Here is a 13362-nt window from a genome sequence, read left to right as displayed (position 1 = left end):
GAGAGATTAGTGTGAGACACTGTAGGGAAAGGAAGCAAGAGAGAAGCCTGGGGTCTGGAGCTGCGATTGGGCTCACCCCAAGATAAAGCGCAAAGAGATTGGACACCGGAGTCGGTGGTGGTGAGAGGATTTCATACTTAGCCACCGAATCCGAGGGGGCAGGAGATTCCAAGTCTCCTGGCCCCAACTGACTTCTGGAGGCAACACAGCAAGTCAGGAGCCTGGGGCTGCCAGTGAGAAGGCAGTGCCCAACACAGGCTCAGGCTGTTAGCCATACGGGTTGGGAGTAAAGACACTGAGAGGACTTGTGCAGAGCTTCAGGTAGCAAGGGTCAGAGTACAAAGCGCAGAAGGAAGGCCTCCAAACCCACCTGGTTAGGTGGATCCCAAGCTGTTTCCAGGCAGCCCGGACCCCATCACCACCTGCTACCTGTACCCTAGACTATACCTTTATTTCATCAGTAAAAGGTAAGGGAAACTGCTATCCCTGTGTCCTTCAATTATTTCCTGCACCCTCAGCCCTGCACCCCACCGTCAATGATTCCTCTTACCAACTGTACCAGCAGCCCTGGGGACTAAGCTCTCCCTGTGGGGAAGTATACCAACTCTGCTGCAACTCCATCAGCCCCAGTGGACCCCTTTAAGCAGCGTCAGCCATCCGTTGCCGAATACCACAGGTGGCATCACAAATTATCCTTTATAGACTTTATTCTCCATTTCCACTCATCCCCTTTCACTGGACGCCCAGGGCCACGGATCGGGTCACTGCCACTGTGACCACCCCTTTAAGAACCGCCGGACCCGGCCCGAGTGCCCCACGGTCCTTGGGGGTGCTCCAAGGACATGGCTGGAAGCTCTGCTGGAAGCATGCAGAGCATGAGGAAGGGAAGCATCGACCGCAGCACAGGTGAGTGAAGGGACATGCCGGAGATCCTGCATGTCAGAGCAGGAATCCAGCATGGTGCTAACACATACCAGGATGGGGATGAGGGGGCCATGCATGCCAGGATAGGGATGAGGGGGGTATGCACACCAGGATGGGGACGAAGGGGCCGTACATGCCAGGATCGGGAAGAGGAAGCTGTGCATACCAGGATGGGGATGAGGGGGCCATGCATGCCAGGATAGGGATGAGGGGGGTATGCACACCAGGATGGGGACGAAGGGGCCGAACATGCCAGGATCGGGAAGAGGAAGCTGTGCATACCAGGATGGGGATGAGGGGGCCATGCATGCCAGGATAGGGATGAGGGGGGTATGCACACCAGGATGGGGACGAAGGGGCCGAACATGCCAGGATCGGGAAGAGGAAGCTGTGCATACCAGGATGGGGATGAGGGGACCATGTATACCAGGATGGGGATGAGGCAGCCATGCATACCAGGCTAGGGAGAAGGGGGCCATGTATGCCAGGATTGGGATGAGGGGGCAATGGATATCTAGATAGGAATGAGGGATCCATATACTGTATACCAGGATAGAGGATATTAAGCACAGAACTGACCACATTTTTTGTTCCAATTTTATTTTCTAATTTCCTCCTCTAAAGTCTAGGTGTGTCTTATGGCCCGGCACATCTTACAGTCCGAACAATATGGTATTTAAAATGGCACCATCTATTTCATGGTGTGACTAAAGTTGGACTCCTGCTACACAATAGTCTCTCCAGTCTACATCCCCTGGTAAAGCAATGTTTCAGCTGTTTAGCAACACTCCTGTATCACAGTCATATCTGAAATCACTCTGTAGAGTACAGCATTATTAACATGAAAAACCTTTAATAGTGAAGGTCAATGCAACACACTTACCAATAGACTGAAGCCTGTTGAACCAACGAACTGTATTTTGGAAGTAGTTTGGAAAAGTAGGGTTTGCAGCTCCAATCAAATCAAGTAAAATAAATAGATCCTTAAGAAAAAAAAACTATGTTAATAAAAAAAGACTGTATGCTTTAATAACAACATTAATACTATGCCAAATTTTTTAGCCAAATTAGAATGAGAAAAGTAATTGGAAATGACTTTCTGATTCCAGGAAAACTTTATAAAGTAGAAAAGGACCAAAAAACTAGAAGTCCTCTCAGATATACAATATTAGGCCGGGGTCACACTAGACCGTAATACGGACGAGTGCTATGCGATAAAAAATCGCATAGCACTCGGCCCAATGTTAATCTATGGTGCAGCTCCCATCATCCGATATTTTCTCCACCGTATTTCGGATGCGAGGGAACTCGCAGCAGGCTGCGATTGTCAGCGTATCTCGGCCGAGACTCGCCAATGCAAGTCTATGGGTGCGCGAAAAAATTGGATTACACACGGACCATGCGTGTGCATTGCGAGAAATACGCAGTGGTGTTCTATAGAAAAGCCGCTAATTCAATTGCCGGCTTCTCATTTCTCCTTCACAAACCCGACATGATATGAGACATGGTTTACATACAGTAAACCATCTCATATCCCCCTTTTGTTTGCATATTCCACACTACTAATGTTAGTAGTGTGTATGTGCAAAATTTGGCCGCTGTAGCTGCTCAAATAAAGGGTTAAATGGTGGAAAAAATTGGCGTGGGCTCCCGCGCAATTTTCTCCGCCAGAGTAGTAAAGCCAGTGACTGAGGGCAGATATTAATAGCCAGGAGAGGGTCCATGGTTATTGCCCCCCCCCCCACCGTGGCTACAAACATCTGCCCCCAGCCACCCCAGAAAAGGCACATCTGGAAGATGCGCCTATTCTGGCACTTGGCCACTCTCTTCCCACTCCCTGTAGCGGTGGGATATGGGGTAATGAAGGGTTAATGCCACCTTGCTATTGTAAGGTGACATTAAGCCAGATTAATAATGGAGAGGCGTCAATTATGACACCTATCCATTATTAATCCAATTGTCTGAAAGGGTTAAAAAAGACACACACATTATTAAAAATGATTTTAACCCCTTAGTGACAGAGCCAATTTGGTACTTAATGACCGAGCCAATTTTTACAATTCTGACCAGTGTCACTTTAAGAGGTTATAACTCTGGAACGCTTTATCGGATCCTGCTGATTCTGAGATTGTTTTTTCGTGACATGTTGTACTTCAAGTTAATGGTAACATTTCTTCGATATTACTTGCAATTATTTATGAAAAAAATGGAAATATGGCGAAAATGTTAAAAATTTTGCAATTTTCAAACTTTGTATTTTTATGCCCTTAAATCAGAGAGATATGTCACAAAAAATAGTTAATAAATAACATTTCTCGCATGTCTAATTTACATCAGCACAATTTTGGAAACAATTTTTTTTTTTGTTAGGGAGTTATAAGGGTTAAAAGTTGACCAGCAATTTCTCATTTTTACAACACCATGTTTTTTTTAGGGACCACATCACCTTTGAAGTGATTTTGAGGGGTCTATATGATAGAAAATAACCAAGTGTGACACCATTCTAAAAACTGCACCCCTCAAGCTGCTCAAAACCACATTCAAGAAGTTTATTAACCCTTTACGTACTTCACAGGAACTAAAACAATGTGGAAGAAAAAAATGAACATTTAACTTTTTTTTGCAAACATTTTACTTCAGAACCATTTTTTTTAATTTTCACAAGTGTAAAAACAGAAATTTAACCACAACTTTTGTTGTGCAATTTTTCCTGAGTACGCCGATACCCCATATGTGGAGGTAAACCACTGTTTGGGCGCACCGCAGAGCTTGGAAGTGAAGGAGCACCGTTTGACTGTTTCAATGCAGAATTGGCTGGAATTGAGATCGGACGCCATGTCGCGTTTGGCGAGCCCCTAATGTGCCTAAACAGTGGAAACCCCCCACAAGTGACACCATTTTGGAAACTAGACCCCCCAAGGAACTTATCTAGATGTGTGGTGAGCACTTTGAACCCCCAAGTGCTTCACAGAAGTTTATAACGTAGAGCCGTGAAAATAAAAAATCGCATTTGTTTTCACAAAAATGATTTTTTCGCCCACAAATTCTTATTTTCACAAGGGTAACAGGAGAAATTAGACCACAAAGTTGTTGTGCAATTTCTCCTGAGTACGTCGATACCCCATATGTGGAGGTAAACCCCTGTTTGGGCGCACCGCAGAGCTTGGAAGAGAAGGAGTGTTGTTTTACTTTTTCAATGTAGAATTGGCTGGAATTGAGATCGGACGCCATGTCACGTTTGGAGAGCCGCTGATGTGCCTAAACAGTAGAGACCCCCCACATATGACACCATTTTGGAAACTAGACCCCTTAAGGAACTTATCTAGATGTGTGGTGAGCACTTTAAACCCCCAGGTGCTTCACAGAAGTTTATAACGTAGAGCCGTGAAAATAAAAAAATCGCATTTTTTCTACAAAAATGATCTTTTTGCCTCCAAATTTTTATTTTACCAAGGGTAACAGGAGAAAATGGACCGCAGAAGTTGTTGTACAATTTGTCTTGAGTACGCCGACACCCCATATGTGGGGGTAAACCACTGTTTGGGCGCATGGCTGAGCTCGGAAGCAAAGGAGCGCCATTTGACTTTTCAATGCAAAATTGACTGGAATTGAGATCGGACGCCATGTCGCGTTTGGGGAGCCCCTGATGTGCCTAAACAGTAGAAACCCCCCAAAAGTGACCCCATTTTGGAAACTAGACCCCCCATGGAACTTATCTAGATGTGTAGTGAGAACTTTGAATGCCCAAGTGCATCACAGAAGTTTATAATGCAGAGTCGTGAAAATAAAAAATATATATTTTTTAACAATAAAGATTTTTTAGCCCCCAAGTTTTTATTTTCACAAGGGTAACAAGAGAAATTGGACCCCAAAAGTTGTTGTCCAATTTGTCCTGAGTATGCTGGTACCCCATATGTGGGGGTAAACCACTGTTTGGGCGCACGGCAGAGCTCGGAAGGGAAGGAGCGCCATTTTGGAATGCAGACTTTGATAGAATTGTCTGCGGGCGTTATGTTGCGTTTGCAGACCCCTAATGTACCTAAACAGTAGAAACCCCCAACAAGTGACCCAATTTTGGAAAATAGACCCCCCAAGGAACTTATCTAGATATGTGGTGAGAACTTTGAATGCCCAAGTGCTTCACAGAAGTTTATAATGCAGAGTAGTGAAAATAAAAAATATTTTTTTTCCCACCAAAAAGATTTTTTTAGCCCCCAAATTTTTATTTTCACAAGGGTAACAAGAGAAATTGGACCCCAAAAGTTGTTGTCCAATTTGTCCTGAGTATGCTGGTACCCCATATGTGGGGGTAAACCACTGTTTGGGCGCACGGCAGAGCTCGGAAGGGAAGGAGCGCCATTTTGGAATGCAGACTTTGATAGAATTGTCTGCGGGCGTTATGTTACGTTTGCAGACCCCTAATGTACCTAAACAGTAGAAACCCCCAACAAGTGACCCCATTTTGGAAAATAGACCCCCCAAGGAACTTATCTAGATATGTGGTGAGAACTTTGAATGCCCAAGTGCTTCACAGAAGTTTATAATGCAGAGTAGTGAAAATAAAAAATATTTTTTTTCCCACAAAAAAGATTTTTTTAGCCCCCAAATTTTTATTTTCACAAGGGTAACAAGAGAAATTGGACCCCAAAAGTTGTTGTCCAATTTGTCCTGAGTATGCTGGTACCCCATATGTGGGGGTAAACCACTGTTTGGGCGCACGGCAGAGCTCGGAAGGGAAGGAGCGCCATTTTGGAATGCAGACTTTGATAGAATTGTCTGCGGGCGTTATGTTACGTTTGCAGACCCCTAATGTACCTAAACAGTAGAAACCCCCAACAAGTGACCCCATTTTGGAAAATAGACCCCCCAAGGAACTTATCTAGATATGTGGTGAGAACTTTGAATGCCCAAGTGCTTCACAGAAGTTTATAATGCAGAGTAGTGAAAATAAAAAATATTTTTTTTCCCACCAAAAAGATTTTTTTAGCCCCCAAATTTTTATTTTCACAAGGGTAACAAGAGAAATTGGACCCCAAAAGTTGTTGTCCAATTTGTCCTGAGTATGCTGGTACCCCATATGTGGGGGTAAACCACTGTTTGGGCGCACGGCAGAGCTCGGAAGGGAAGGAGCGCCATTTTGGAATGCAGACTTTGATAGAATTGTCTGCGGGCGTTATGTTACGTTTGCAGACCCCTAATGTACCTAAACAGTAGAAACCCCCAACAAGTGACCCCATTTTGGAAAATAGACCCCCCAAGGAACTTATCTAGATATGTGGTGAGAACTTTGAATGCCCAAGTGCTTCACAGAAGTTTATAATGCAGAGTAGTGAAAATAAAAAATATTTTTTTTCCCACAAAAAAGATTTTTTTAGCCCCCAAATTTTTATTTTCACAAGGGTAACAAGAAAAATTGGACCCCAAAAGTTGTTGTCCAATTTGTCCTGAGTATGCTGGTACCCCATATGTGGGGGTAAACCACTGTTTGGGCGCACAGCAGAGCTCGGAAGGGAAGGAGCGCCATTTTGGAATGCAGACTTTGATAGAATTGTCTGCGGGCGTTATGTTGCGTTTGCAGACCCCTAATGTACCTAAACAGTAGAAACCCCCAACAAGTGACCCCATTTTGGAAAATAGACCCCCCAAGGAACTTATCTAGATATGTGGTGAGAACTTTGAAAGCTCAAGTGCTTCACAGAAGTTTATAATGCAGAGTAGTGAAAATAAAAAAATATTTTTTTTTCCAACAAAAAAGATTTTTAGCCCCCAAGTTTTTATTTTCACAAGGGTAACAGGAGAAATTGGACCCCAAAAGTTGTTGTCCAATTTATCCCAAGTATGCTGATGCCCCATATGTGGGGGTAAACCACTGTTTGGGCGCACGGCAGAGCTCAGAAGGGAGGGAGTACCATTTGACTTTTTTAGCGCAAAATTGGCTGTCGTGTTTGGAGACCCCCTGATGTACCTAAACAGTGGAAACCCCCAAATTATAACTCCAACCCTAACTCCAACACACCCCTAACCCTAATCTCAACCCGATCCATAATCCTAATCACAACCCTAACGATAATCACAACCCTAACCCCAAAACAGCCCTAATCTCAACCCTAACCATAACCCTAATCAAAACCCTAAATCCAACACACCCCTAACCCTAATCCCAACCCTAACCCTAATCCCAACCCTAATCCCAAACGTAACACTAATCCCAACCCTAATCCAAACCCTAACCCTAATCCCAACTCTAACCCTAACTTTAGCCCCAACCCTAACTTTAGCCCCAACCCTAACCATAACTTTAGCCCCCGTCGTCACAAAAAAGTTCAATGTAACCTTTTTTTTGTACGTCGCGTCCGCCATTTCCGCGCATGCGTGGCCGTAACTCTGCCCCCTCCTCCCCAGGACATAGACTGGGCAGCGGATGCGTTGAAAAACTGCATCCGCTGCCCACGTTGTGCACAATTTTCACAACGTGCGTCGGTACGTCGGGCCGACGCATTGCGACCGCCCCGTACCGACGCAAGTGTGAAAGAAGCCTAAGGCTACTTTCACACTAGCGTCGTACTCGGCCCATCGCAGTGTGTCGGGCCGACGTACCGACGCTAGCGTTGTAAGCGCCGCACAACGGGTGCAGCGGATGCTGTTTTTTCAACGCATCCGCTGCCCCATTGTGAGGTGCGGGGAGGCGGGGGCGGAGTTCCGGCCACGCATGCGCGGTCGGAAATGGCGGACACGTCGCACAAAAAAGTTACATGTAGTTTTTTTTGTGTCGACGGTCCGCCAAAGCACGACGCATCCGTCGCACGACGGATGCGACATGTGGCAATCCGTCGCAATGCGTCGCTAATGCAAGCCAATGGAGAAAAAAACGCATCCTGCAAGCACTTTTGCAGGATGCGTTTTTTCTCCAACGACGCATTGCAACGGAAGCCAAAAAACGCTAGTTTGAAAGTAGCCTAACCCTAACCCTAGCCCTAACCCTAAATTTAGCCCCAACCCTAACCCTAACTCTAACCCTAACCCTAACTCTAACCCTAACCCTAACTCTAACCCTAACCCTAACTCTAACCCTAACCCTAACTCTAACCCTAACCCTAACCCTAACCCTAATTTTAGCCCCAACTCGTCTTCTCCTGCCGGCCGGCAGATGGCAGCAGATGGCGGGCGCACTGCGCATGCGCCCGCCATGATGAAAAAGCCGGCTGGCAGGAGAAGACAGAAGAGGACCCAGGGACACCGGGTGAGTATGTTAGGGTCCCCGAATCCCCCTATTTCTCTGTCCTCTGATGTGCGATCACATCAGAGGACAGAGAAATAACTGATCGCTTTTTTTTTTTTTTTTGCGGTCGCCGGTAAACTGTTAATTACCGGCGATCGCAAAGCAGGGGTCGGTGCAAACCGACCCCGATCATGTTCTTTGGGGTCTCGGCTACCCCCGGCAGCCGAGACCCCAAAGATCTTCCGGGTGCCGGGCGGCGGGCGTACTGCGCGTGCGCCCGCCATTTTTTCCCAGAAAAAAGATGGCGGCGCCCATCGGGAGCCACGAGGAGCACCGGGGGAGGTAGGTAAGTATCGGGGGGCTATTGGGGGCCATCGGGGACCACATTTCTCTGTCCTCCGATGTGCGATCACATCGGAGGACAGAGAAATTAAACGGCAAATCGCGTTTTTTTTTTTTGTTGCGACCGCAGGTAAACGGTTAATTACCGGCGATCACAATTCGGGGGTCGGTAAAAAACCCCCGAATCATGTTCTCTGGGGTCTCGGCTACCCTCGGCAACCGAGACCCCAGAGAAAATCCGACTCTGGGGGACGCTATTCACTTTTTCCACAGCGCCGTTAATTAACGGCGCTGTGGTTTAAGTACCCTTAGCGGCCGCCGTTAAAAGGCGTATCGGCGGTCGTTAAGGGGTTAATGAAATAAACACACAGGTTGTTTTAGTATTTTATTGTTCTCTCAATCCATCAGAAGACCTTCGCTTGGCAAAATAATTAACGCACAAGATACATACCTTCCGATGATCTTTCACGTCCAACGAGGTAATCCATCTGAAGGGGTTAATTATTTTACAGCCATGAGCTGCGCTAAAGCACTCGCTCGTGGTTGTAATCCCCGGGTAATGAAAGGAAATCTGAGTGATCTGTACTTACATTGAGTTGCGGTGATGCGCCCTCTGGTGGATGTCCTCATGAACTGCAGCCTGGGAACTTTTTCCCACGCTCGAGCTCATATGAGGACAACCTGCAGGGGGCGCATCACCGCGACTGAAGGTAACTATAGGTCATTGACCTACATTTCCTTCATTCGCCGGGGCTTACAAGCAGGAGCACAGCTGCATTAGCATGGCTCCTGCTTGTAAAATATTTTAACCCCTTCAGATGGATTACCTCGTGGGACGTGACGGTTCATCTGAGGGTATGTATTTTGTGGGTTTATTATTTTGCCAAGCGAGGGTCTTAAAATGGATTGAGAGAGCAATAAAATATTAAAACAACCTGTGTGTTTATTTAATTAAAATACTTTTGAATCATGTGTGTGTGTTTTTTAACCCTTCAAACAATTGGATTAATAATGGATAGGTGTCATAATTGACACCTCTCCATTATTAATCTGGCTTAATGTCACCTTACAATAGCAAGGTGGCATTAACCCTTCATTACCCCATATCCCACCGCTACAGGGAGTGGGAAGAGAGTGGCCAAGTGCCAGAATAGGTGCATCTTCCAGATGTGCCTTTTCTGGGGTGGCTGGGGGCAGATGTTTGTAGCCACGGGGGGGGGCAATAACCATGGACCCTCTCCTGGCTATTAATATCTGCCCTCAGTCACTGGCTTTACTACTCTGGCGGAGAAAATTGCGCGGGAGCCCACGCCAATTTTTTCCGCCATTTAACCCTTTATTTGAGCAGCTACAGCGGCCAAATTTTGCACATACACACTACTAACATTAGTAGTGTGGAATATGCAAAAAAAAGGGGGATATGAGATGGTTTACTGTATGTAAACCATGTCTCATATCCTGTCGGGTTTAGGCAGGAGAAATGTGAAGCCGGCAATTGAATTACCGGCTTTTCACAGATATCGTGCTGAATGAAATATAAATACAGAATATATATGTGTCTCAATGACATATATATATATATGTATACTGTATATATGTTTTCCCGAACATTTGAGCACATAAATCCATTAGATGTCGGTTTGGCAAGCTTGCGAGAAAAACTCGGCATATGGATGCCATACGGATGTCACACGGATGTCACATGGATCATTTGATGCGAGGAAATCGCATCCTCGCACTGCACACGGATCACTGTTTTTGAAACATTTGTGCGATTCTCGGCCGTGAAAAACGGACCGTTTTTTTATACGTTAAGTGTGTCCCCGGCCTAAAGAGTATACACACATACAGCTCTGGCAAAAATTAAGAGACCACCACATCAAAACCCTGTCATGGGCAGCCCAATCTCCAGACCTGAACCCCATTGAAAACCTCTGGAATGTAATCAAGAGGATGATGGATGGTCACAAGCCATCAAACAAAGAAGAACTGCTTAAGTTTTGACGCCAGAAGCAGTGTAAAATACTGGTGGAAAGCATGCCAAGACGCATGAAAGCTGTGATTAAAAATCATGGTTATTCCACAAAATATTGATTTCTGAAGCTTCTGACACAAAAATTTAAGCAGTTCTTCTTTGTTTGATGGCTTGTGACTATCCATCATCCTCTTAATTACATTCCAGAGGTTTTCAGTGGGGTTCAGGTCTGGAGATTGGGCTGCCCATGACAGGGTTTTGATGTGGTGGTCTCTTAATTTTTGCCAGAGCTGTATGTTGCATGATACACAACTGTCGTGGGACTGTGTGCCATGTAATAAAAGATTTGTTATACATGATTGTTGTGTGGCTGAATGTGATGGGAGTCATTATTTATCTCACAGTATTTTCCCTTACATGATGATTGTGTGGCTGTGAGCTATATAATGATGTAAGTTCTGTTATACCTGACAGTTTTGGGGTGATTTAATAGCAGTGTGATAAATAAAGGTGTAACTTATATAACATTCTCCTAATGAACATTAGAATATCTGTGTGTGATTTCATTATGTGAGTTGTGTGAGACTGATATGTCCTCCTCTCGCAGACATTCAGGTAGCACACCGTAACTCTTTACTTCACCTTACAGTCCTCATATAAACACAATCCTCAGACCAGAAACCATAATTTCATTCCATCAAACCCTATACAAATTGATAAGGGGGCGACAGTAGCCCACGACGCTCTCATGGAGCATAACCACATGAAAGGAAAAAAAGAGAGCACAAAAGGTCCCAGAATAAAATAGTATCAAAATTTATTTAAAAAAAAAACCATATATAACAAATAAGAAAAAAAAAAGTAGAAATCAAATTGGAGACAAAGCCAGATAGTGATTCTCACAGATGTAAAGCACAGGGTCCACCTAAGTTATAGAGGGCAGAAAATAGCAGCAGATAAGATAATTTAGATTGTGAGCCCCATTGGGCACAGAGATGATAATGTGTGCAAGTTGTAAAGCGCTGCGGAATATGTTAGCGCTATATAAAAATAAAGATTATTATTATTATAATGTGCATGTGCAACCCAACCATGGGTGTTCCTATGTAAATATAACTCTGAATGGAGACAGAAGCACACACAGTCTAATGCTCATATAGCATGAAGTACACACGTGGTCAAAATTGTTGGTACCCCTCGTTTAACCCCTCCATGACCCAGCCTATTTTGACCTTAATGACCTGGCCGTTTTTTGCAATTCTGACCAGTGTCCCTTTATGAGGTAATAACTCAGGAACGCTTCAATGAATCCTAGCGGTTTTGAGATTGTTTTTTCGTGACATATTGGGCTTCATGTTAGTGGTAAATTTAGGTCGATAATTTTTGCGTTTATTTGTGAAAAAAATGGAAATTTGGCGAAAATTTTGAAAATTTCGCAATTTTCTAATTTTTAATTTTTATTCTGTTAAACGAGAGAGTTATGTGACACAAAATAGTTAATAAATAACATTTCCCACATGTCTACTTACATCAGCACAATTTTGGAAACAAAATTTTTTTTTGCTAGGAAGTTATAAGGGTTAAAATTTGACAGGCGATTTCTCATTTTTACAACAAAATTTACAAAACCATTTTTTTTAGGGACCACCTCACATTTGAAGTCAGTTTGAGGGGTCTATATGGCTGAAAATACCCAAAAGTGACATCATTCTAAAAACTGCACCCCTCAAGGTACTCAAAACCACATTCAAGAAGTTTATTAACCCTTCAGGTGCTTCACAGCAGCAGAAGCAACATGGAAGGAAAAAATGAACATTTAACTTTTTAGTTACAAAAATGATCTTTTAGCAACAATTTTTTTATTTTCCCAAGGGTAAAAAGAGAAACTGGACCCCAAAAGTTATTGTACAATTTGTCCTGAGTACGCCAATACCTCATATGTGGGGGGAACCACTGTTTGGGCACACGACAGGGATCGGAAGGGAAAAAGCGCCCTTTGACTTTTTCAATGAAAAATTGGCTCCAATCTTTAGCGGACACCATGTCGCGTTTGGAGAGCTCCTGTGTGCCTAAATATTGGAGCTCCCCCACAAGTGACCCCATTTTGGAAACTAGACCCCCCAAGGAACTTATCTAGATGCATAGTGAGCACTTTGAACCCCCAATTGCTTCACAAATTGATCCGTAAAAATGAAAAAGTACTTTTTTTTCACAAAAAATTTATTTTAGCCTCAATTTGTTCATTTCTACCTGGGCAACAGGATGAAATGGATCCTAAAATGTGTTGGGCAATTTCTCCTGAGTACACTAATACCTCACATGTGGGGGTAAACCACTGTTTGGGCACACAGCAGGGCTCAGAAGGGAAGGAGCGCCATTTTACTTTTTGAATGAAAAATTAGCTCCAATCGTTAGCGGACACCATGTCGCGTTTGGAGAGACCCCGTGTGCCTAAACATTGGAGCTCCCCCACATGTGACCCCATTTTGGAAACTAGACCTCCCATGGAACTAGATGTGCGGTGACCACTTTAAACCCCCAAGTGCTTCACATAAGTTTATAACGAAGAGCCGTGAAAATAAAAAATCTTTTTTCTTTCTTCAAAAATTATTTTTTAGCCCGCAATTTTTTATTTTCACAAGAGTAACAGGAGAAATTGGACCCCAAAAGTTGTTGTCCAGTTTGTCCTGAGAACGCTGATACCCCATATGTGGGGGGGAACCACTGTTTTGGCACATGGCGGGGCTCGGAAGGGAAGTAGTGACATTTTGGAATGCAGACTTTGATGGAATGGTCTGCGGGCATCATGTTATGTCTGCAGAGCCCCTGATGTGCCTAAACAGTAGAAACCCCCCACAAGTGACCCCATTTTGGAAACTAGACCCCCCAAGGAACTTATCTA

General features: G+C 44.4%; 1 protein-coding gene across 1 annotated transcript in view; it reads right to left on the bottom strand.

Moving 5' to 3' along the window:
• The window catches only part of QPCT (glutaminyl-peptide cyclotransferase), a 187299-nt gene that overhangs the window by 37145 nt on the left and 136792 nt on the right, over window positions 1-13362 (bottom strand). The window contains exon 5 of the mRNA XM_077289129.1: window positions 1808-1907. Coding sequence (XP_077145244.1) covers window positions 1808-1907 — 100 coding nt within the window. The remainder of the gene's footprint in view (window positions 1-1807; window positions 1908-13362) is intronic.

Source organism: Ranitomeya variabilis, chromosome 2, assembly GCF_051348905.1.
Source record: "Ranitomeya variabilis isolate aRanVar5 chromosome 2, aRanVar5.hap1, whole genome shotgun sequence".
Classification (NCBI taxonomy): Eukaryota; Metazoa; Chordata; class Amphibia; order Anura; family Dendrobatidae; genus Ranitomeya; species Ranitomeya variabilis.
The sequence above is the reverse complement of the archived record's forward strand: the minus strand, read 5'-3'. Positions and strand labels throughout refer to the sequence as shown.